This window comes from Gorilla gorilla, chromosome 2 (genome assembly GCF_029281585.2).
Source record: "Gorilla gorilla gorilla isolate KB3781 chromosome 2, NHGRI_mGorGor1-v2.1_pri, whole genome shotgun sequence".
Taxonomy (NCBI): domain Eukaryota; kingdom Metazoa; phylum Chordata; class Mammalia; order Primates; family Hominidae; genus Gorilla; species Gorilla gorilla.
In genome coordinates this window covers 199,778,883-199,804,713 of record NC_086017.1, presented here as the reverse complement: position 1 = coordinate 199,804,713, position 25,831 = coordinate 199,778,883, and the positions used below count along the sequence as shown (strand labels likewise).

The 25,831-nt window shown below is 38.4% G+C and overlaps 1 protein-coding gene across 14 annotated transcripts in view; it reads right to left on the bottom strand.

Annotated features, from left to right (window-relative positions):
- The window catches only part of LPP (LIM domain containing preferred translocation partner in lipoma), a 741,548-nt gene that overhangs the window by 173,833 nt on the left and 541,884 nt on the right, over positions 1 to 25,831 (bottom strand). For all 14 annotated transcript variants that reach the window (XM_055381176.2, XM_063704451.1, XM_019023948.4 and 11 more), the window contains one exon: positions 7,677 to 7,803. In XM_055381176.2, coding sequence (XP_055237151.1) covers positions 7,677 to 7,803 — 127 coding nt within the window. The remainder of the gene's footprint in view (positions 1 to 7,676; positions 7,804 to 25,831) is intronic.

The following is a 25,831-nucleotide window of genomic DNA, read 5'->3' as shown; positions in this document are numbered from 1 at the left end:
TCAAATAGCTCACTCAATAATTTTAAGGCTCACATACTTCTGCTTTTTTTTTAAAGAAGGAATAAGACAATATCATATAAACAATGTCAAGATAATTACAGCTCTATGCTTAAAAATCTACTGTCAGATATTTCCAGTCCATCCTTAGATGGATTACAACATCCATTTCCAGAGATACTGTCTTCCAATAGTGTTGTCTTCAGCCTTAAGGGCTGCTCAGCCAGAATATTATTATTTGGAAAAAATTATGCCATAGTCACACACATACATGTATGAAAAGCTTCATATACAAACATGCTTTTTCTTACAAAATGAATGAAAGCATAAAACTTAGAGGCTCTGGGTGTATTACTTAAGGCTGTGGCTGTATCAACCAACACGGAAAAGTCTTGGACAATTTCAAAGAGATATCTCAAGGTTATCTGGAGAAAAACTCAACTTTGCTTTCCTTTAGCTGCCTAAAACTGTTTGAAAAAACAAACTTTAAAACTGGCAACTAGCCCTGTAGATGTCCCAATTTTCTGAGAATAATACCTTTCTCTCCTATTCATTTTAATACTCAATTTAAAAGTTTTCCATTTTCTATTATAAGCTCTGAATTGATTCTAAATCATAATAATTTGCAGCTACTTCATCGCCCCATGTTCCTTTTTTTTTTTTTTTTTTTTTTTTTGAGACAGAGTCTTCCTCTGTCACCAGGCTGGAGTGCAGTGGCATGATCTTGGCTCACTGTAACCTCTGCCTCCTGGGTTCAAGTGATTCTCCTGCCTCAGCCTCCTGAGTAACTGGGACTACAGGTGCGTGCCACCATGCCCAGCTGATTTTTGTATTTTTAGTAGAGATGGGGTTTCGCCATGTTGGCCAGGATGATCTTGATCTCTTGACCTCATGATCTGCCCACCTCAGCCTCCCAAAGTGCTGGGATTACAGGCATGAGCCACCCCTTGTTCTTTTTAAGTATCTATCACTAGAACTGAGAGCCTCCTTTATTATCAACATATTTTTCTAGTTGTCTAGGAAAAAATTTGCTCTAAAATGCAAGCACTTGAACCAAGGATTCCTATAGATGAGCTGGGCTAAACATTCACTGTCTGGTTTATTGAATTGGGTAAGAATTTTCTCTTACCCCCAACTTTCTACTATGTTTCCTCCCTTTCCTCTACAGGGTAGTGTTTAGAGGCCCTCTCAATGACACCAGTGTTAATGGAAAGACACAGGTCCATGGTAAGGAAATCTGTTATAGCCAAAACTTAAGTCCAAGTAGATGGCAAATGCCCACAGTATAGAGACTGTATCTTCCCTTTAGAGATATAGACTCATCCAACTGCTTTATCATGGTTCAACATCTGTGGCATTTACCTAATACTGTAATGCAACAGTCACAAGTTATAATGAACATGGACAAAAGAAGGCATGGAAACACTAAACCTATCACCTTTTCAGAAGAAATCATTAAAAAAAAAAAAAAAACCCAGCTAAGATAGTTAAGGGTTCCTGCTTGTTATATTTTATAAAAAACCTGACTTGAAAAAATAAGAACTGTGGCTATTAGTGATTTGCCTTCTCCCAAGGTCAAGAGAAGAACTACAGACTGCAAAATGGCTGATAGGTAGGTATTAGGTAGACGGTCTTCCTAATGTATGTACCTCAGCCATGTCACAGCAGTTAATTCAGGATGTTTAAGACAGTTGAAACATATCAGTGACATTGAAGTCCAGATTACAAACATGTAATCTTGGGCAGAAGCAGTCCCTCCATCTCTCACTTGAAGATCATAACTTCATAAGGAAAAGTTATGACATGGGAGAGAAACAGCCAGTTACTAACAATCAGCAGGAACAGCATTTATATACCTTTCTGTAATGGTAATGTATTATGATAGACATCAGATCAGAAGAGTGAGGCCAAATTCCAAAATTATTAGCTATGTGACCTTGAACAACTCATTGAGCCTCTCTGAATCTCTATTTCCCCATCCAAAAAATGAAATGAAGACATCATCTCCAGGTCTGCTAGTCATGTTGTGGCTGCGACTTGGTTTTTTAAACATATGGAGCTCTAGGTAAATATCAGCTTTTGTCATCACTACCACAATTGTCCTCATCTCACCAGCAATAGAAGATGTGTATGTCTGGTAAAAAATAAGAAAAAAAGAAAACAATAACGGGAAATTTCAAAGACCCACTGTAGTCATTAAAACAGGAAAGTTGAGAAGGTGCAGAAATGTCAATCTCTCTACCCACCCAAGAAGGGATTCTTAAGGTAATTCATTTGTGACAGGCTTCAGTACATTTTTAGAGAGGAGGGGAGTCCTTATAGTTGTTGCAGTTATAGCATCTCTAGCTGTTTTAACCTGAGGTGATTCTGCCTCCCCACATTTATCTCTATCTCTGTTTGTCTACATATATCTGCCAATCACCCCTCTCTCTCTTTCTGTCTCTCTCTATTTCTATCACTCTATCACTATTTCAAAATAAAACTGTAGACATAATCATACCTCACCTTATACTGCAACAAATAGCTCATAAAAATAAGATTTTCCTACATAATTACAACACCATTAATATCATCATGAAATTAACATTGATGTATTATCTAATATATCATTCATATTCAAATTTCTCTAAGTTTGCTACCAATCCTTTACAGCTTTTTTTTCATCCAGAATTCAATCAAGACACATGCCTTGCATTTGAACGTCATGTCTCTTCAATTTCCTTTAATCTAGAATAGTGTTTTATAACATTGACAGTGTTGCAGAATTCAGGACAGGTGTCTTGAAGCATGTCCCATCATCTGCATTTTTTACTTCCTCATGGTTGGATAGAGCTGAAATATTTTAGCAAGACCACTGCCTAGAGGATGCTGCAGACTTCCTACATTCAGTTGGCACATGCCAGTCTGTCCCATTATTAAGGATGTTAAATTTCATTACTTGGTTTAAGACGGCTTCCAGGAGACCTCTCCATTATAAAAGTTCCTTTTCTCCTTTGTACTTAAGTCATCTGTGAGGTGATCTTCTGGTACCTCTCCCAGTACTTTTAAGCATACGATAATTATAATTCAATATAAATAAAACTGTTAAGAGTGATGAGGGGCTCCGCAAAGAAACAAGAACTATAATAACATATTCATGAATCATTCTACTTATGAAAAAAAAAGAGCGTCTTGGAAGCAAAGCAACATGACCACAAAGGAACCTACTCTGTTGACATCATTTATTTACATTTTGTTCACTCTCACTCCCAAGTACAGCCTGTAGTCTAGCAGGAGATCTACAACATGAAAGCACTTAATTACCTTCAGTAAATCAGCTACAGTTTAAATAAAAATTCCAGCATTAAATAGGCAAAGTAGTAAAGAAAGAGTAGGTGATGGGATTTTGGCAGGGCTGAGAGGATAGTCCTGCAAAAAAGAGAAGTTATTTAAGGGAAGTGCTTGGCAATGCTATTTGCAGTCCAGAACAGGCCAAAGGTAAAACTCTGACAGAAAGCAAGAGAAGACTTCATCTATCACTCTTGGGTCAGGCCCTGCTGATGCAAACACACTGCTATGTATTCTTTCTGCTCATCCTCAGGCAGACTTATGGACTCTCACATAGCAGCTCAGTCACACCCAACACAGTGCTGATATCTGCACTAAAATCCTTGACATCTGTGACTCTCTTGTCCTTCCTAGGAACCCATGAGCCCCATGAGGGCAGAGCCTCTGCATTTGGGTGTCCTGAACACCCAGCACAGTAGCAGGCACAGAGAAGGTGCTTGAGAAATGTTTAAAGCACGGAACAATAAAGGACAGTTCTTTTCACTAGTCCTTTGCCTCTTGATTTCATCTTGCTGGTAAGAAGTGCATCCTGGCTCTGGAGTGCATGTTTTTAACCACTATCCATAGAGCAGTTCCCATGGCATGTGATCTCAATGTGCAAGGGCTCATTATAGACAATAACGTTCTTAGCCTTTAGCCGGACATTGACAGCCTTCCCTAGTTTGGTCCTAACCTACTACTTGAACCTTATTTCCCAATATTTGCTACTTCTCACATGGACACTTCACTCCAATGGTTTTATTCCCTGTTATGTCAAAAACTACCCTCGTGAGAAATGACTTCACTTCTCTACTATCTTCCTACTTCCAAATCTCAATTAGCACAATTTTAAAGACTTACTCAAAGGCTAACTATTCCATAAATACTTTTCCATTCCTCTCTCTTGATTTTCTCTTTCCTTTTTCTGAATTCTCAAAGAACACTTGGTGAACATTGATTAAGTCACTTGTCACTTTCTGCCTTGTGCTTATAATATAACATCATAACTCTGTACACATATCCTATTAGACTATAAGAACTTCAAAGGTAAGACCCACATCTACCCCTACCACCACCTAGCAGAGCAGCCTGAATATTATCATAGCCACTTTTTTTTGTTTGTTTTCTACATAACGTAAATTTTCTTTAAATAATCCTGGCCTCAACTTATATTTTGTTAATTCTGTGTACTTAGAAGAGAATGCTCATCTCTTATTTCCCATCTGTCCAAAGCTAATCTCCACCATAAACACTCTTCTAAATATGTAGCCTGGCTAGCTTTCCCCATCTTTTACAGTGTGGTGTTTAAATGTACAGATCTGGATTCTAATTCAGTTCTGCAATGTATTAGCTGTTGACATTAGGCAAATTAATATTTCTGTGCCTTAATTTCAAAATCTGAAAATGATAATAGGATCTATTTCACAGGGTTATGTTTTCCTATAAGAGTGAAATGAGTTAATTCCTATAATGTAAGTAAAATATAGTGCTGCCATATCATAAGCACTCAATAAAAGTTAGCCATTTTTCCAAATTCTCAAATGGTTATTCATCCCCATTTGGCAATGATTATTTACCAATGACATATGTTCTATTGTTGCTAGGAACTTAAACTTAAATTGAGCATTATTAATGGATTTTTAACGAGCATATCTTATGTCTTAAATAAACTATAAACCCCAAGAGCATGGGAGAACCTTGAGTATTGTATTGAGCATATTCTACATGCCAAGAACTTGGCTAAGTGCTTTGTATAAATATCTCATTCATTTCTTAAAACAACAGTATAAGCTAGTTATTATTCCCATATTACAGATAAAACAAAACAAAAATGAAGGTTTAGAGGGAATAATACTTGTTCAAGTTTTCTAAGCTACTAAGTAGTAGAGCTTGGACAGTTCTTGAAGGGAAAGGTAATAATTTATATCTGTTTCCCAGAGTGTTCAATATATATTCATTCATGCAATTAGCATCTATGTTCAGTTTTTTTTTTGTGGCGATATATTTTGTTGCTATGATATTTGAAGCATATATACTTGGTAAGTCAGCTTTTCCTTTTTAATAGGACCTAAATACAGAGACCTTATTTTTCACTTTTAAAAAATGTATTTTAGACCCCATTATAAACCCTCCTCACATGGCAATGACAAGAGCATTAATAAACTTTTTGTGTATTTTGATGTAACTAGAAACCTTCGTGGATTTTCTATGTTTTGTTTTACTGTTCTCCATGCATTGTTGTTAATCTCCATCAATTTATGTTTAGCTTTATTGTTATACTTTAGATTAAGGATGTTTGTACATTGAACTTATTACTGTTGAAAGAAATGCTAGAGAACATTTGCTCCAACCGTTGATATAGTGAGGTGGGAAATGGGGCTCAGGCAGATGGGTGACATGCCAGTATTGCTTGGCCAGCGAGGGACAGAGAAGAGACCACAACCAGATGTTTCATTCCCACTCTTTTTGCTTTTTTAGCTAAGCTAAACTGCCACCCCAACACAAATAAAAGCCAGGGTTTTCATATCCTAATACCTCCTACTTCATCTACCGTGTGTTTTCGGACTGGTGTGGTCAGTTGACCTGTCATTACATATTCCCATATAGGAGCAAAAAAGACATGAAAATAGAAAATATTTGAAGAAGCAAAAATCCTGTGCAATTTCCCCATCTTTGTGCCTTTACTAATACTGTTCCCCAAATGTCGTTTCTCTATTTGTCCTTAAAGCAGTGCCACTCAAAAAGTGGTCCATGGATGGGTGTCTAAGAAATGCTTATCACCCTGGATGAGATAAATACAGGAACAAAGGATTAATATTTAGAAACCAGTATAAAAATTTAAAAGAGTAATTCGTTAACAGTGAACTCTAATAATGATAAAATTTCATCTTCCATTTTATTTTGTGTCTTTTATTTCCCTAGTAATTAATTTTAACGGACTCAACAAAAATACTGGTCTCCAACAGATTGGGAGGACAATGGTCTTCTACCACAGAAAATGTGAAAGGCACTGGTTTAAAGGGCTCAGATTCAAGTGCCACCAATTCTTTACCAAAGTATTCCTGATGCTCCTAATAAATGGAGCTTTTAAAACTTCTGGCCGGGCGCAGTGGCTCACACCTGTAATCCCAGCACTTTGGGAGGCTGAGGCGGGTGGATCACCTGAGGTCAGGAGTTCAAGACCAGCCTGGCCAACACGGCGAAACCTCGCCTCTACTAAAAATACAAAAACTAGCCAGGTGTGGCGGTGGGCACCTGTAATCCCAGCTACTCGGGAGGCTGAGGCAGGAGAATCGCTCAAAACCCGGAGGTGGAGGTTGCAGTGAGCCAAGATCATGCCATTATACTCTAGCCTGGGTGACAGAGCAAGACTCTGTCTCAAAAATAAATAAAATAAAATAAAATAAAATAAAAATAAAATAAAATTTGCAACAATTGACCTAAGCCTTCTCATGTCTTTTATCACTTTCTACCTAGACTAGTAATTATTTGTATGCTTGTCTTACCTCTTTCTGAACAATTTTAACCTCACTGAGGACAGGTTATGTGTCCACAGAACCTCACAATCGGCATATAATTCATAAATTTGCATTATATTCATGGACTGGAAGGATTAACCATTCCTAGTTATTAACAAGTTTGAAGAGGGGAAAATTAAAACTACAAAGAAAACATCATTTCTTGAACTGAGATAGAAAAAAAGATTAAGAGTACAATCTGGAAATTGGATATTAGACAATATCCAATTCCACATTTTTCACTTGAATCTTTAGACCAGTGAGAAACGGGAACATACACAGAAATCCTATTTCTGCCTAATGGGAAGCTAATATGTTGTCAAAAAATAAGTCTTCTTTTTTAAAACAAAAAACAAAAACAAAAACAAAAAACAAAAAAACAGGGTCTCACTCTGTTGTCCAGGCTGGAGTGCAGTGGCACAACCACAGCTCACTGAGCCACAGCTCACTGCAGCCTCGACCTCCCAGGCTCAGGTGATTCTCCAGCCTCAGCCTTCTGAGTAGCTGGGACTGCAGGCACATGCCACCACACTCAGCTAATTTCTGTATTTTTAATGGAGACAGGGTCTCCCCATGTTGCCTAGGCTGGTAAAAAATAAGTCTCAACAATAAAATTTGTATCTAAGGAAACTCTAAGGACCACTGAAATTTTAGTATAAGCTAAGCAGACATCACATCTATGGCAGTCTTGCAAATGCAAATCCTACAATTACTTAGTTGTGCAGGGATGTATATCAACTCTCATGCATCTGGACTCAAATACTTTACCAGTGGAGCTGATAATAGTTCCAATTACTAAGGAAGGAAATCAGAGCAAGATAGTTACTTCAGAAGTCAGCTCTAGGCCCCACTCACCAAAGTATTCGTCAGCAGGTGGATTTTCCATGTCATACAGCATCTTTTTGGTCAGGTGCTCAAGCTCATCCTCTGGGCGGAATGAAGGGGCAACTGACGAAGGCCCCAGTTGCCCTGAATGGCCACCCTGAAAGGCAGAAAGCACACAGTCCTTTAATTGCCACCTAGACCATCAACCAAGGCAGTCAGCCTAAACAAGCAGCGATTGCACTGGAGAGGAAAAAGCACTGGACGTGGCTGTCAGGAGACCTGGGTTTTAGAATTAGTTTTATCACTTATTCAGTGGCTAACCTTGGACACATTTCTTTACTCATTTGCCTTATCTAGATGAGTCATCTATCAGGCTTTAGAAATCCATGTTTACAATAGGAAGAATCTATTTTGTTCAACAATTGCTAAGTAATCACTATTTGCTGTTATACATTTATGAGAAAAATAAATTGAGTCTTTCTTTCTTATGAACCTTACAGTGAAGTGAGAGATACAGGCACATTAATAATTAAAGAAAAACAGCTGCAGAAAGAGCAAAATAAGGGCATAAGGTGGGACTTCTCGCATAGCCCGCGATGGACTTCCTGAAGAGAGGGAGCAGAGCAGGCTAGGCCTTATTCAGCTAAAAGGGAGAAAACATACAGGTAGAACTTTCTCACACTCAGGTGAAAAAGTCAAGCAGCATAAAGAGCTTGTGGAAGTTGTGTACTTCGGGACCACATATAAACTTTGAGATAGGAAATGAGATAAATCTTATCGAGTACAGGAGTCCAGAAAGCGAACATTTTGGTTCTAGTTCTTTTGTTCCAGTTAAGGAAGTTGAGTAATTTCATTTTTCCAGCACTGCAAACAGCCAGATTTCAAATAGTGATGATAAGTCAGCAGCATTGACATTGGGTTGGTGTTGAAATGGGTGGGTGAGAGCAAAGCTATGAGGATGTGAAGACATACAGAGCAAAATGATGGACTTTGGGGCTTTGGCGCGGCCAGGTTGGGCAGGGGGTGAGGGATCAAAGACTCCATATAAAATGTGTAGTCTTTTATCCCTCATCCCCTGTACCCATATGGGACATGCAGGGCCACTGGGGCCTTCATCTATTCCCCCTTCATTCCACCCTTATGGGTACAGTGTACACTGCCTGGGTGATGGGTGCACTAAAATCTCAGAATTCACCACTATAGAACCCACCCATGTAACCAAAACTCACATGTACCCCAAAACATACTGCAATAAAAAATAATAATTAAAAAATAAATAGGTGGGTGAGCCAGAATTATAGCAATGCAAGAGAATCAAATATCAATTGAGAGAGTACTTGAGATCATCAATGAAGAATAAAAAGTATGTAAAAAATGAATAAAGGCCATATACTAGATTTAAAGTAGCTTTGTGCTATGTGATTAAAAGCGAATTTATCACATTTTCCATTGCCTATAAATTTGACCATTTTTAATATCTCACCCCAACATTCTTAATAAAAGTGTGATAAAAACAGAAATGCTATTATTTAAATTTAGAACTGATGATGATGTCTGCCATGGGTAATGGGCAGAGATGTGGGTTGGGAATGCTCTTGCCTTGATATTTATGCATTGTTAAAATAGTTGGCCAAAAGTTTCTCTTTTCAGAATGTTTACAAGAGTAAGTTCAACAAAACTGAAAGCTACATATTCATTCTCCTATTATCTTCACTACATCAAATGAGCTCTTGGACGTGAAAATCCTGTAAAGTACAAATCTCTGAACACATGCTGTCATTCCCAACATTTACTACAACAACTCCAAGATGGGTATTAATCATTTGTGTGATGTCTAAGGCGTTAAATGTCTTCTAAACATAGTAAAGAAGGTTGATTGGTACCTATTTGGCCTTTTCTCTAAAATAATTTTCATTTTTTTTGGTTTCCCAAAATATACAGATATTTGAAGTACAGACATGCAGAAGGCTGTAAAGGCCAGAAATATTTTATGCTGGTCTCTAACCTTAGCCTGAGATTTTATTGCATTGTTGAACAATTTGGATTAGAGATGAGACAGTGATGAGTAAACTATGGCATATGCTCAGGTTACAGACAAAAAAATTGAGTTGCTTGCCGGGATCTGAAGAACCATTATGCTAATCTCCTCTTCGTGAGACAGGGAAACTGAGACCCCCCCAAAAATCAGGGAGGGCTAGTTTTGATAAAGTCAGGACAAGAGCTCATCCTTGACTGACTTATTTATTAGCAAACATTAAAGGTTAAACTTAGGACCTCCTCTGAACTGTAAACATTACCTGTCATATGAGGATTAGAGGAGCTACTGAATTATTCAATTATTCTTTTGTTTATTGTTTTATCCACTCATTCTTACAGGGTTTATTTTGTGTACCTTCTGTAAGAACCCAGGAGGGACATGAAGATATATTACACACAACCTTTGTTTTTGAGAGTTTTGCAGTCTAGTGGGGGTAAGAAACATGCACAAATGATTAATTATAAAAAGCACAGGTTGGGCGCAGTGGCTCATATCAGTAATCCCAGCATCTTGGGAAATCAAGGCTGGCAGATCACTTGAGGCCAGAAGTTCGAGACCAGCCTAGCCAAAACTGTGAAACCCCGTATCTACTAAAAACACAAAAATTAGCCAGGTGTGATAATGCACGCCTGTAATCCCAGCTACTCGGGAGGCTGGGGTATGAAAATCGCTTGAATCCGGTGGTACAGTTTGAGCCAAGATTGTGCCACTGCATTCCAACCTTGGTGACAGAGGGAGATTCTATTTCCCCCCCCCACAAAAAAAGAAAAAATTTAAAAAAAATTATATATATATATATAGCATAGTATATTGATAGGTATTTGCATAAACATGAATATTGGATGAATGGTTGCCAGTATTGTTAAACTTTAAATTGCATACATGTGACTTGCTTCCAGGAAAATTGTACAGAAGTACTCATACAAGTGAATAAAATTAAATGACGAAGGTTGGTCACAGGAGCCATATTTGAGAGAAGGAACAAGGACTAACAAGGTAAACTAACCAGCAAAAGAATCACCTAAATAGACAATGACAGATACGTACATTGTAAATCTATGGAACAAGCCTGCAAAGATGAACAAGACATGTTTCATAAAGAACAAATCCAACTGCAGAATAGGATAGAGTAACTACAGTTTATTTACAGATCTACATAAAGACCAGGTACAGAAATGTTAAAGGAGATTCTTTCTAGCAGGTGGAATCTTAGGGGACTTTCACTTTCTACATTTGTTTCTTTATTGTACAGCAAGTAGTTCTACTTTTGTAATCCATGAATATAAATCTTTTTAAACATGATGACTTCAAGTGACAAAGATACGCTGGACATGACCCGCTATCCTGGAGCTTCCAACCCAGGCCAAGTGAAGGACCCTGAGAGGAGCACAGTTTCAAAGTTGAGACGTAGTTTGGTGTGAGTGGGAAAAACTACAAGTGGTTCAGTATTTTGGTCTGGACAGGTGGAAAAATAGGAAGGGTCAATTACTGCTTCCATGCCATGCTGAGATGTTTAGGGCTTCTCAGTGAGCTAGGGGCTCCAGGCCTTGGGTAAGAACATGGACAAGTCTCAAAATCTAATGTGTTAAACTGTCTTTTGACAAAACAACAACAACAACAACAACAACAAAACAGGTATCTGTAGTGTACACAAAATTTTCTTACAATTTCAAGAAATTCACAGACCACAGGGAATATATTTGCATGTTCTCAATTGGGAACATCCAGGCATTAGAAACCACGGTAAGTGTTTTTAGAAGAGTGCTCTAATCACATTTAGAAAGTTCCCGCTGAAGTAGAGGGTGAATGGGAGAGCAGCAAGACTGAAATGAGATGGTGAGTTTATCTAATATACTGGTGGCCAGAGATAAAGGAATACATTATATGGCAGTATCATTATGGCTAGAGACAGAGATTTGACTATGACCTTCACTTGGCATCCTTAGGTGAGCTTGTCAACCTTTCATAACTTCAGGTTCTCTTCTATCAATGGACTTGCCAGCGGTACCTCACAGTCTCTGTAAGAATTAAAGTGAGATAACCCACATTTCACGATAAATAGAGTTTAACTACTTTCAGATAATTGTAACAAAGAGGATCTCTTTGAATCTCTCAAACTGCCTCTGAGGGAGTGGATTATTACAGTTCAGGTAGTGGAATTGAAAATGAGGTTGGGAAGTGACCTACACCTTTTCTCCAGGCTTGCAGTACAGGGAGACCTTGAGCCCAAAATATGGTGTCACCTGTCTCCAAGTGCCATGCATTTTTTTCCCCAACCAAACAATGCTTCCCACAGAGAGTGCTAGAAAAGTATAAAATATCACCTCTAATAATAATGGTGCAAGTTGTTTTAATTAAGCCAAACGACTGTTAGAGAAAACTTGATAATTCCTGTCTTCAGTCTTAGGGTGGACCCTCAGAGAACAGACACAATTTATCATTGTCTCAACCTAATATCAGTTTCCCTTTCAATATAGACAACGCAGCAAGAAGGCCGATCCTGTCCTTTATAAATCTAAGCCAGAAATTTAGATTCTACCCCTAGCACTTACATTTCAAGTATAAATCTAATTTCAAAGTACTTACCTTGTCAATATTTCACAGATTTTGAGAAAAACGTTATCATTCTTTTTGTTCTCTGAATACTCTATTTGCTTGCTATGCTGTTTCTGAAATAACACTTGGAAAGGCTATTTTCTGTTAGATTCTACTCTTTTATCTAATGCTAATTACGGATTCCTGTTTTTTTCTTATGATGAAAGATTCTGAGAGATCATTTCTTCCAGTATTTCTGAAGTTTATTTGGCTAGAGAACAGCCTCCACCTCCACTCCACGGCTGTCACTAACCCAGTGCAGAATACTTAACACCTGTGGAATACACAACGGAGAAACGCAGGGTTCCTCCGTTAAGAGTTGTCTCTTACACCAAAGAAGACAGCTTAAAACTTTCAGTGTTCGAGCCTAGAAGGAGTAATCCCGTACTATTCTTACTGTCATAATCAGAGACCTACTCTAATACCTCTCGATAGTGTTTAGGGCTCAATACCTCCTAAGAAAAATGAACAACTGTGTCCAACTTATTTGTTAATAAGCAACTTCTAGCATATTGTATGGGTAATAAAACACGAGTGAGTATTTGTGGTGGGAGGTGCTGAAAGGGAATAATTTGTGTTATTTTTGTTTCTCATTTCTTCAGAAGTAGAAGTGTGAGTTGTATCAGCAACGTATTCACTGTAGCATATTAATTCCTCATATTTGCAAGACCCTTTTCAAGGTGCCTACTTTCACAGATGTGAAATCTCAAATGCCTACACAACAGCACTGTATGACATGTAACCCTATTTCTGGATGAGAAAACAGAGACTTAAGAAGATAAGTGAGCAACCTTGTAGAGGTACCGCTGCTTAAAAACGGCAGAACGTTGAAACTGGGGTGTGCTGAGTTGGGCATACTTCTTCACTGCAATGCCTCTCGGGGTTTTGATATCATTGTCTCCAAGACTTTCTAGTTCTCTTACTGTGCGGCAGTTTGGATTTTAGTCTGAGTCTATTATCTAAGCAAAGATTTCTTTTATCAGAGTGGAGATTTGCTGCTAAATAGCAAAACAAAGACATTGTGAAGCAAACCTTTCTCTTAAAAAAAGACATTCCTGTAAGTATCAATCTTAATCACTAATATGTTTGTTTCTGAAATACCCGAATCTCTTACTAAAGGCAAATTAACGTTATATGATCCACAGGTGAGTTACTGAGTGACAGATTTTAGAGGACTCCGTCAAAATTGTCTTAACATAAATTTCCTAAGGGATTACCAAGTGCCAAGAACTGTAAGTATAAAGACAAATTATTCAGAGATCCTGTCTCTAACAACTCACAGTTTGGGAAGAAAGAGACATGAAAATAGGCAATTACAATAAAGTCTAAGCTCTAAAACACAGGTATGAATTCAGTGCTCTGAGATGGAAGAAGGCTGCCAAAAAAAGATGACCTGTAGTTTGATCTTGAAGAATAAATTGCGTACAACAGCCGGAAAAAAAAAAAAAAAGAAGAAGAAGAAAAGAAAGAAGGAAGAAAGTTAAAGGCATTTCAGGAGGAACGTGTATATCTAAAAAACTGTTAAGAGGAAAGGCTGGGCGTGGTGGCTTACGCCTATAATCCCAGCACTTTGGGAGGCTGAGGGAGGCGGATCACGAGGTCAGGAAATCGAGACCATCCTAGCTAACATGGTGAAATCCCATCTCTACTAAAAATACAAAAAATTAGCCGGGCATGGTGGCCGGTGCCTGGTGCCTGTAGTCCCAGCTATTCTGGAGGCTGAGGCAGAAGAATTGCTTGAACCCAGGAGGCGGAGGTTGCAGTGAGCCCAGATCACATCATTGCACTCCAACCTGGGCGACAGAGAGAGACTCTGTCTCAAAAAAAAAAAAAAAAAAAAAAAAAAAAAGGGAAAAAAACAGAACTAGGATGAGAAAAGAGAAGTAAGATATGGTCAATGCCAAGCCTGTTTTAAGTAATGGGAAGTCATTATGAGATTTAAAAATGGGAGCTGAGTTTTTATGAAAGTCATGCTTCTGAAGTAAGTGTATTGGCAAACATCTTCTAACACCAAGGCCACGGACACTCTCAAAAAAAAAAAAGCAGCCAGATATCGTGGCATTCTGAGCAATTTGGTGGCTAATATGCTTCAAAAAGGACTGATGTTTACTAAGCATGGCAGAGCCTGCTAACTGCTCACCAAAATCCATTTCCTCCTCTTGCTGGGCACACTGCTAGACTACATTTCCCATGCTCCTTGCAGTTAGATATGGCCTTGTGAGGCACAGGAAGGATGGAGACTGGGCCCTGAACTACCACGTGGAGATAAGTCACTTGCTGGCCAGGCTGACCTGCCTTACGGCAATACAATATGCTCAAAGGTTAATCGTTGAAAGTCATGGGAAATTGAATGCTTTATATTCTTTCTATGTTTCTGTATTTTCCTTTCTTAAAATAAAGATTTTTTTTTCAGCTGAAAATTATCTAAAACTGGTTCTTCTTTGCCATTCCTCTTTTCTTGCTAGGGGCCCTGGTGATTGTCATTCAAGAAAATACTTAACATGAAGCCAAATTTACAGCCAAATCTGGGTCTAAATCCCTGGTAAACATTATGGGTGGGACTATGCAGTAATGAAGACTTGCTTCTGAAACAAAATATACACATGAATAGTACCCTTGATGAAGAAGGAAACTCCACTAGATTAAGAATAACATACATAACAGTATCTGTCATATTCGTAAAACACTTCATGGTATTTGATTATACATTTACATAGAAACCCATAAATACAGAAGACCTGACTATTCAGAATAGCTTTAATCTTAGTTCTGCCTTTAAGTTGTCCAGTGATTTTGCTCAAATCATTTCCATTTTCTGAGCCTCAGTTTCTTTATGTGTAACATGTTATTTTCAAAGCTTCCTTTGGTTCTACTCTATCATTTTTTATGCCCATTTGTGCCCATAGTATGCAAGACACATATCATTACCAATCTTTAGAGTGAAATCACAGATATTCATATTTACAGATCCTTTGTAGTCTATAAAAATAGACACACTGAGTAAGTGGAAACCTCATTATGACAGAGATTTCCATTTATGAGAGGACTTAGGCCAGTTGTCAGCATCCCCTGAAACATCCAGAACTTCATTCAGCATTCTGAATCTGAGTAAGCAATGGGCAGGTCACAGGGTTTCTGCAGCCTACTGAACTTTCACTACACTTGGGGCATGAAATCAAGAACACACAAAGGTTAATCACCTTATCATCCCACTGCCCCTTTTCTGAGTGGAGAAGAAAAATATCCATCATCCTTTCTAAAGGAAAAAGGAAGCATGGGAAACAGCCTGCACTAAGGTGCAAATGGCTCCCAGGAAAACACCACACCATCTTGCATCTTTGTTACTACAATTTACCTACTTTAACCTGTGTGCTAAGGATCCAATTTACAAAATGGATACCCACTATCTGTTGCAATGTCAGCCCCCTGAGTTCCTCTGGGGCTGACCTTGGCGTGATCATTTTTCTTTCTTGAGTGCTTACCTGCTGTTGATTTCTTTGTTACATGGTGTTAGATAACTCAAATTTACTGCAAATCTGAACCTTACCAGAAAAGCACCGCTCAGGCGGATAAAACACCGGGAAAAGGCAGCCAAGATATGCGAAAAGATTACATGATAATGAATACTCTATCACTCTGGGTACCAGAGCTGCTCATTTTTCTTGTCCATTTGTAGTGATGTACAAGAGGTTCCTTCCCTCAGAGGGAAAATAACTTCAATTATGTGTTCTTGAAAAAAAAAGAAACATTGAAATTATCTTCTTTTCAAAAGGTAGAATTAGCCCCGTTTTAGAGCTGAAAGCCTGCCAGAAAAAATATATTTCTGATATGTTCGTTCTTTTCCCCCCCTCTATTTAGCTGTGTCAAGTTTGCAGTTTGCAATTTCCTGTGGCTGCTTCTACTTTTTGACTCTCACTGAATTATACTCTACTCTCAACATCTCACTGCTTAAATGGAAGGAGCACCCCTTCTGGCCAGGGGCAGATGATTTGCTGGATACCTCTTCTGTTTCAGGTTAAAAGCAATGGCCACAGAGAAAGAAAGAAGTGGAAGGTGGATACCTGACTATCTGAATTGAAATCTTCTAAATGAACACTCCTCACAGCTCCTTGGGATTAGAAAAGCATGCTCTTGGTTCTTCTATTCTTATGTTCCATTTTATTGAAGAATGAATTTTAAGGACGCAAAGAGGAAGACCCAGAAATTTTGACTTTAAAAGTTTGATTCTTGCTTTGAAACTCATCCCAGTTGATCTTCAACTTTCGAAACCTTGATTTTCTTAAAACCTCTACTTCCTCATATTCCCTTTCTCATGCCATGCATCGATGCCCATAAAATGCCTTTTCTTAAACCAAATTTGGAGTCATAGCCAAGGATGGATGATTCTGAATTACAGACAGGAGGAGTTGTTGGAAGAGTTACTGCAGCTGGGAAAAGGCCTGGGCATCCAGTCAGGGGGCCCTGGTCTCTGCACACAAGGGTTTTATCTAGGCTGAGCTGGGGGAAAGTGAGGTCTCTCCACACCCACCTCTCTCTGTCTCCACGTGTCAAGGCAGCTATAATAGTGCCTGGGCTTGGAGCATCTGGCTCTTAGGCCTGATGTCTAAGATACTACTTAAGTTCTCCAGTGATTTCTTTTTCTATTGTTGATTTTCTCATATATAAACTGGAGGATAATAATATCTGATTCATATGACGAAGCTTTGTAACATATTAAATATCAAATAAATGTCAGTTATAATTATCAGGAGGGACAACTTGGAAACCACTAACAAAGATGATTTTCTTCTTGGAAGTAGAATGTTTGCAGAATGAGATCTCTCCAGTAACTCTCCACTTTTCTATCTGCTGATAAAGGACTTCGGTGTAGTGTACCCGAATTTCACATTAATTGTTGCTTTAGCAAGGGATGTAATTACTCTGAGTACTTTTTAGCTACAAATCTTGAAATTCATGACATTTGGTGAACGTATGCCTTGCTGCCTCTCCAACTATTAATTCTTGTACAGTCTCGCCTTTAGGACCAAAAGACAAATAGTAAAGTAAAGCTCATGCTTGGCTATTTAGAGCAGAGCAGCCTCCCTTAGGCTTCGGCAGACAAGGTACAACCACTGATGTTATCCTGCCGGGTAGGCAAGAAGTAAGAAAAGCGAGTCGCAGAGCAGAAGCGCCAAATCCTCAGAGTCGAGGAGAATCTAGGTCAAAGATCTCCTGCCAACCTTATTCACAGTTCTCATTTCAGGGTTCCTTCCCTCTAAACCTCCATGTGGGCCCTCCATAAAGGAGAAAGTGAGTTTTCTCGGTGGGGTGAGAAGATCTCTATTTGTGTGAAACTAAAAGAACCTATTTCCACAATGTTACGGCTAAAACATACACTCAGTTTTTCCCATTAATTAGGCTTTATGGATGCTATATATTAGAGATTTGACTTAATAAAGGCAAGAGAATTCCAAGACATTATTTCCATTGGATGGCTTCACCTAGGCAAGACCCATGACATAAAAGTTTGATGAATAGAATGAACCATTATTCAAGGTTGGGTTTTCAAACTAAAACCATATTTTGGCCTTTGCTGTGCCCCACATGCCTGGCAGTGACTCCAGGCACACGTTTCATCTTCATTTGGTTGCCTGGAAGAATGCAATGGGCTAGTTGCTCTAATGTTGGGAAAAAAAGGTTTTATCACAATGCACAGCTTTCTATGCATTGTCCCATAGAAAAACTATCCTCAATTACAAGCTACAGTTTTAATAAAGCACTATCAAAAAGATGGCACAGAGTTTCTGTTACCACGGCTCCAGCCCTGACTGGTTCTAATTTCCTGTCTGCTCAAAATAAGATTTTATTAATCTGTTATTTTAGATACTTGGATTGTCATAATTCTTGACATTATAGTACCAAAAAATAAGAAGATATGAAAATAGTACATCTGATAATTACAAATGTATAAAAATATATATGCAAAAGGGCCAGTGTATGTTCGCCTATGTAAGTATTATCAAACAGCTACTAGAAGTGAATATATCCAAATGTTAACAAGACTTATGTCAGGATTGTGATATTAGGAGTAATTTGAGTTTTTCTCTTTATAATTTTAAAATTATCTAAACAGAATATTATAAAAATGGATAGCTCTTAGAAAATAACAGGAAACATACTTTATAAAACATGGGGTTCCAGACTTTTCTTTAGTATTTTCAGGTATGAACCTAGGAGAGATTGGAGAGCCCAAAGTGTGGACAAGTTGCTGATAAAAATAAGGCACCTAGATTTTCAGTCTGATATGCATAAAAACACTTTCCTACTGTACAAGCTGTTTCTGTCTAGTGGGCTTGACAGATGCCTGAACGTGACACAAGACACTGAAATAACATGCAAATCAGTTTTCGGTTTTAATATGCAAATATGACGCTTGGCACATCACTTTCCATGGCGAGGTAAATTTCTGTTTTTGAGTTTTTCGTGGGAAATGCAAACCAGCAAACAAATGGTTAACTCCCCATCTTTCACCTAACACAAGGTGGTTTTCATTTGAGTCAGAGCAGTTCTGGCTCGGCAATCCAAGACACTTAGGATGCAAAGAAAGGGCATGTGTTTTGTTCAATAACAATGCCACCCTAGGCAAGCAATCCTACCTTCTGACAGACACACTGATCACACTGAATTTTTGGGCCTCAGCAGGGAGGCAGACAAAGTGCCTAAGTGAAAATAACAAGAACATGTTTTTTTGCTTGACCAGTGAAAATCAAATCAAAGTATCTCAACATGGTAAGAAGATAAGCTTATAGCCAAAGAAGAGAAAAAAGTCAAGGGTCCTTGTTTCTAGAGTACACGAGCAGTGTAGCAAACTATAGCCTCCTATGAAATCTATATTAAATTATCCACAAATAATAGTAATCAATTAGGCATTAAAGCAGTCATCAAAATGAGTGAGATGCAACCAGTTCATAGAGTTTATAATCCAGTCAGGAAATCAACGTATATGAAGGAGAAATAAAAGAACAAAGCAAAAAATTGAACGTTGATAGTAATCAGTATGCCTTAGATACATAGGTTCTAGGGTCTGCTTACTTGGGTTCAAATCCCACATCCACAGCTTACCAATTGTATGATCCAGTGCAGGATGCTGAATTTTACTACGTATTAGTTATTTCAAAAATAAAATGGGGTAAATAGAATTTACTTTGTGAGTTGTTGTTGTTGTTTTAGACGGATTCTCTTTCTGTTGCCCAGGCTGGAGAGCAGTGGCATAATCTCAGCTCATTGCATCCTATGCCTCCCAGGTTCAAGCAATTTCTGTCTAATTTTTGTATTTTGAGTAGAGACAGGGTTTCACCGTGTTGCCCAGGCTGGTCTGTAACTCCTGACCTCAAGCGGTCTGCCTGCCTCAGCATCCCAAAGTGCTGGGATTACAGGCATGAGCCATAAGTTAAATGAGATGGTCCAGCCTACACCAATTAAGAAACTAATATCATCCTTAAAGATATACTATGATGTATAAATATTATTCAAGTGTATCAATGGATGATACAGATTCAGAGAGACAGAGAGAGAGAGAGAGAGAGTACTGTGTGCTTAAAGAGCTTGAATTAGGACTTGAATGAGGGACAGAATTCAGAGGAACTGAGGTGGCATTCTACTCTATCAACCATGGGATTAAAATTCCTTCACCTTTCTATGTGCTTTTACAGTCAAAAGATACTTGGGTGCAATACACACACACTAGATTATTTAATATTTTCCAATGCATGAAATCATTTCTTCTTTCTGTATAAACCAAGTTAGTGGTTTGTTAAGTGATTAGCCAAAATCATACCCATATTAAGTAGCAGAACCAAGAGTTAGGCATGAGTCTTTTGATACCAGCTTAGTGTTTTTCCACTAATTTACAGCCATCTCTATATATTCATTTAGAAATATGAAACTTACATGGTCTATCATAAAGGTTAATCAAGACAGTCAAACTCACTGATTAAAGTATGGTGCTAATTAGACCAGAAGCTGGAGACCAATGTGGCCTTTTTACTTTCAGAAATATTGATTGTGGTATAATGGAGAAAGCGTGGGCTTCGGAGGCAGAACAAGCTGGTTCAAATGCCAAATTATACCTCCAGTTTTGTATAACATTTCACAAGTTTCCCCCCCCCCCCTTTAGCGCCTTCACCTGTAAATGGAGTTGGGAAAGTAGGCAGAGGAGCAGGGTAGATGCCTTCATCTGAGAGCCACTGTGAGTAATACATAAGAAGACACATGGCATGTGCTAATATTTGACAGTGGCGCACGATTATTTGTATTAAATGCTCACACACAGTCTGTCAAATATGAGCTATGGATGTCTTTCAAATGTGGCAGGAAGGTGGATGAGAGAATATGAATGACTCAGTGTTATTCATCAGCACTGCAGCCGAGGGGAAGAAAGATCATGCTCTGACAGTGAATCTAAAGACCAGCAACATTTAATATTTCTAATCAATCACTGACCATGATTAAAATAATAGTAGTCATATTGAAGGAATGTTTTATCCATTCCCACAAACTCTGAAAGGTAGAAATGCATTAGTATTTAATTTATGTATTTATTTATGTATAATTTACAAGAGTATAAATAAGGTATTCTGAGTGCTTAGTAGGTGTTCAAAATGTTTTATATTGAGTAACTTATTTCATCACCAGTGCAACCATATTAGGTGGCTTCTATTCTGAATTTACAAATGAGAAAGCTGGAGTACAAAGATTACCGTGATAATAAGTGGAGAACCTGGGATTTGAATCCAGTCATCAATTCCAGAAAGGGATGCTTAACCGCAACAAAAGTGCCTCAGTCTCTCAACTCATCTGCCTTTTGCCAGTGAGATTTAACAACCCATCCACTTATTTGTAGTGGAATTTCACATACATTACAAAGTCTTGAACTATCAAAAGAACCTTTCTTAGGGACAAACATTTTTTAATGATATAGTCCCTCTGCGCACAAAGATGGAAATCAAAAATATTACAAGTACCCCCAACTAATTCTGATGCAGGTGGTCTGAGTACAAGGCTTTGAGAGACATGGTTGTTTTTTAGTTTTTAGTTTTTTTTTTTTGAGATGGAGTTTCACTCTTGTTGCTCAGTGTGCAATGGCAAGATCTCGGCTCACCGCAACCTCTGACTCCCGGGTTCAAGTGATTCTCCTGCCTCAGCCTCCTGAGTAGCTGGGATTACAGGCATGTGCCACCATGCCCAGATGATTTTGTATTTTTAGTAGAGCTGGGGTTTCTCCATGTTGGTCAGGATGGTCTCCAACTCCCAACCTCAGGTGATCCACCTGCCTCTGCCTCCCAAAGTGCTGGGATTACAGGCATGAGCCACCATGCCCGGCCGACATGGTCATTTTTAATGTCTTCATTCATTCACTTGACTCATCAAAAGAAGTAGAACTGCTCTTATCAATCTGAGATATAAGTTAGAGAATTAATGTTAAATCTTAAAATAGTAAAATAAAATAATAAATAGTACTGTACCTAAAGGTGGGCAAAGGGAAAAACAGGTAAATAATACTATATTCTTTCACATTAGATGCTAAAGGACAGTGTCATTTTCCAGTGACCAAACTGAAAAATTTTCTGCCGGGTTCTTACCATATCATGAATAAAATGCTAAGAAAATATTCAATTCTACAACAACTTAGGCCTTTCTAAAATGTGGGAGGCAACTTTAGATTCCCTGCCTTCTGTGAATTTCAGAAACAGAAAAGACACTGGAGACCATTTAGTAGTACAAGAATCCCTTCATTTATAAGAAGAAAACTGAGTGTCAAGGAGGGAAACTGAGTTATTCAAGGTCATCTAGAAAATAAGGAGTAAAATCAAGAAGAAAGCTCACATCAGGAAAGAAGGTCTAATTCAATATTCGTTTAATTCTCTTTGCACCATTAAAGATTCACTCAGAAGAGTGACGCATTCTTGATGCTCTGTAAAGTATGCTCATTCTTGGCAAAAATTTTGGGAGCCCTAATCTACATTTATGCAGCATTCTGAGATCCCAAGATGGAAGTTGCTATAAAGTGAAAATCATTGCTGTTATTCTCGGCGAGTCGACACACACTGACAACAGCTGGCATGAACAGATGTGGCCCACAGAGAATTCTGTCGGGCTGCGCTGGTGCCATCCCTTTGCAAGTTTCCTTTTCCTCGACGAACAAAGAGTGTTTCTCCTCAGTCTATGCAGCCCTATGGTCTTCTTGTTGATAGGGCTGAGTTCAAAGCTCTCATCAAGCTGGCCTCTATCTTGCCTCCCCCCTTTCATCTCAACAACTATTTCTCAAATAACATGCCTTTCAGAGAGAAACATCTCTGTTAAACGGTGAAAGTTTTCTTGACTTAGGGCCTTATGCAAAGCCTGGTGGTTGCAATAGTAATATTTATAGAATCACTATGCACTATGTCCTCCCACTGCTCAAATACTACAATGAAATAAGTACTCTGGCTGCCCCACTTTACAGATTAGGAAATTGAGACATCATGAAGTTAAATTACCTGCCCAAGTTCTCAGAGCTGATATGAGAAGGAGCTAGGATTTGTACCCGACCATTCTGGTTCTAGAAATTGCTTCCCAAGTTCTAATCACTAAACATTAAGACCAAAAAGAACAGGATTCAAGGTGTCACTCTAATGAGAATAAAATGAGTTTCATGTAATTATGTGCCATAAACACACAAGGTGTTATTTTCATGATATCACCATGAGTATCATCAAAAACTCTAAATGCTTCTGCATCTCCATCATTCTAAATATCCTGGGTAATAGGCAGAAAACAAGTTATAACTGGCTTTATTCTTTTTTCTAATCAAATCATCTAATGCAGTGACTGACCCAGGTCATTCAGGACTCAATTCTGCTGACAATGCTGAATGTATGAACTCAGCCTCCAGTGCTTCTTGCATAGAAAGTCATTCGGAGAAGAACAAGTACATGTGAAGGATCACATTGTTTCTCTTGCAAGATGCAACCTAGCAAGCTTCTAACACAAAAACTACATATACCTGAAGAGATGATTGCAAATAATACACTTATTCAAAGGGCACTTGCTGAGTGCCTAGTAAGTGCCATGCTAAAGAAATTGAGAAGTAGGTCTTGCCCTCTAGAAGATATAGTAGAAAATATTAGACACACAAAAATGTCCATCAATCCAAAGTAAAATGTTTTAATCATGTGCTATCAGAGCACAGAGAAAGGGGAGATGGTTGTAGCTCAGGAGATGAAGGGACACTCTCAAGAAAAGGTGGCATTTGAATTAGGTCTTGGACAAAGATGGGATTTGCATATCCAGAGATCTAGCAAGAACAAGATTCCAGGTGAAATCCCGAAAAGGTACATAAAGTGAGTCAAGTCAACAAGTTAGCATGTTTCCTTTCAAGTAAATAAATGCAAATGTAAATGACTTCCAACCTTTATGTCCCTCTTTGTTCTTTTTTGTTTCATTGTCTGTGCTGTGCATGAAGATGTCAGTGATGTCTCGAAGGTGAGGGAATTCTTTGCTGGTAAAGTCAACCCATATATGAGGCTGCATGACAGCAGCTGTCTGCAGATTACCCAGGACCCTGGCATAGCAGGCTCTATAGAGGCTGAAGAAAATGAGGATCAACGTGGCTGTGGTGATTTTTTGATGCTAACAACTCAATGCTCAGAGGAAGGCCAGGGTGGAGAAATACAGGTATCCTGGGGTTTCTCTGCAAGGGCTATGCTGACACTCTAGGGGCAAGCATCATGAAGGAAGCCAAGATTTTTTTGCAGGTTCCATAAAGTTATGAAAAGCGTTTTTTTTTTTTTTTTTTTATGTGCTGTCTTTACATAAAAGCTTAGCTGTGAGTTTCCAGGAGTACTTCCCATCCACTCCTTAAGTACCTACGTTTCAGTGGATATGAGGCACTATCACACAAAGCCAGCAAAAAAGCCAGACTGAAGGAACTTAATGTGCTTTACTGTCTCTGTAGCTTGAACCACAATGTTAGATGGTAACTGGGAGTCAACAGTGTCCTTTTCCAACAAGAAAAGTATAGAGAAAATAAGAATAGAGCAGCCCGGCTGCTAGAGTTCTATGTTCCTCTCTATCATAAACTTTCCGGGTGCTATTTAGGAAATCATTTCACCTCTCTGGGTCCGGTTTCCTCAAGTGGGCGCAATCATCTTCAATCTTCTAATGCACATGTTTCTTGCAATAAATAAACCAAATAGGAGAAGTAGGACTACTCAAGTAATTTGTGAATGGCAATATGACTAAAGGGACACACAAACCATCATCATGTTCATCGTCACCATCCACCTTTTTATTATTACAGCTAAACTTTGGGCCAGGCCTTACTCCAAATGCTTCAGATGTATTTCATCCACCCTGCATCTTGATTAGGTGGTTACTTTTATTGCCCTCATTCAGTGCTAAGGAAATTAAAGCACAGATTTCTAAGTAGAGCACTCAAGGCACTGAAGCCTGGATTCCAGTATGACTCTATAGTCCATGGCCTTCACCAGTCAGCTACATGTAGTATTACAAGAGTGGCATTATCAGTACCTATTTGTTATCCCTTCTCTACTTTCGAACTTTTAGCTATGTCATTATATTGCACTCATAACTAAAAATGAATAAAGTTTAACCCAAATTGTATTTACTGAGCAGGCACAAGGTGGCAGATACTGCATTAGTCAGCACTTTGATGATAAAGGTAAGGATAAACTTAGAAATGCAAAATAGTCATGACACAGTAGCTTAAACTGACAGGCAGGAGTAGCTGATACTGTTTCTCTCTAGGGAAAAATATGGGTAGAAGTATCTTAAAGGAAGAAAGAAAGGGTCTCAGATGAAGATAAAAACAGTCATGAGAGATAACCCATAATTACCTACTTAAAATGTATAGGGATTATACTAGATGAATGTCCTAAAAACTACATATAATATTGTTAGCATCCTTCTACAAATAGAGGCCCATGAAAATTAAGGAGTTCCCTAAAATCTAACAGGTAGTACAGGTAGGGCAAGACTCAAGTCTGAGTCTGTCTGGGTCTAGCAACTGTGTTCTTAACTACCAAACTACCCCTAAAAGAAGAAGAATAATGTGGAAAGAGAGAACACTTTGACTATTCTCTCCTTCTACCAGGGTCTGACTACAGGGATTTTGGTAAGTATTTATAGAACCCATCTACATTTTAGACAGCTATTTATCATCCTTTAAAATGTGTTATTGCTTGTGCTCAAAGGGAACACGAAAATTAGGGCACCGTCTCCATTCCAACTTGTAGATTAAAGGAACACAGAATGTTTTTTGAAACATTAGAAAAATTAGATGTAAAACCACAAATAAAGAAAAAAACTTATCTTTCAGGGAGCAGACCCCTTGAAACAACATATATTTTGCTTCAACAAATACTTTCTGCTAGCACTACTGTGGCATACTAAGAAGTTTATCGATTTAGAGTCATCAAGCTCTAACCTCCAAAGGAAAAGCCTAACCCCGAGCAAACAGCAATACTGACATGTCACATAGCGTAATGAACACTGGACTCGGGAGCCAGAGGAC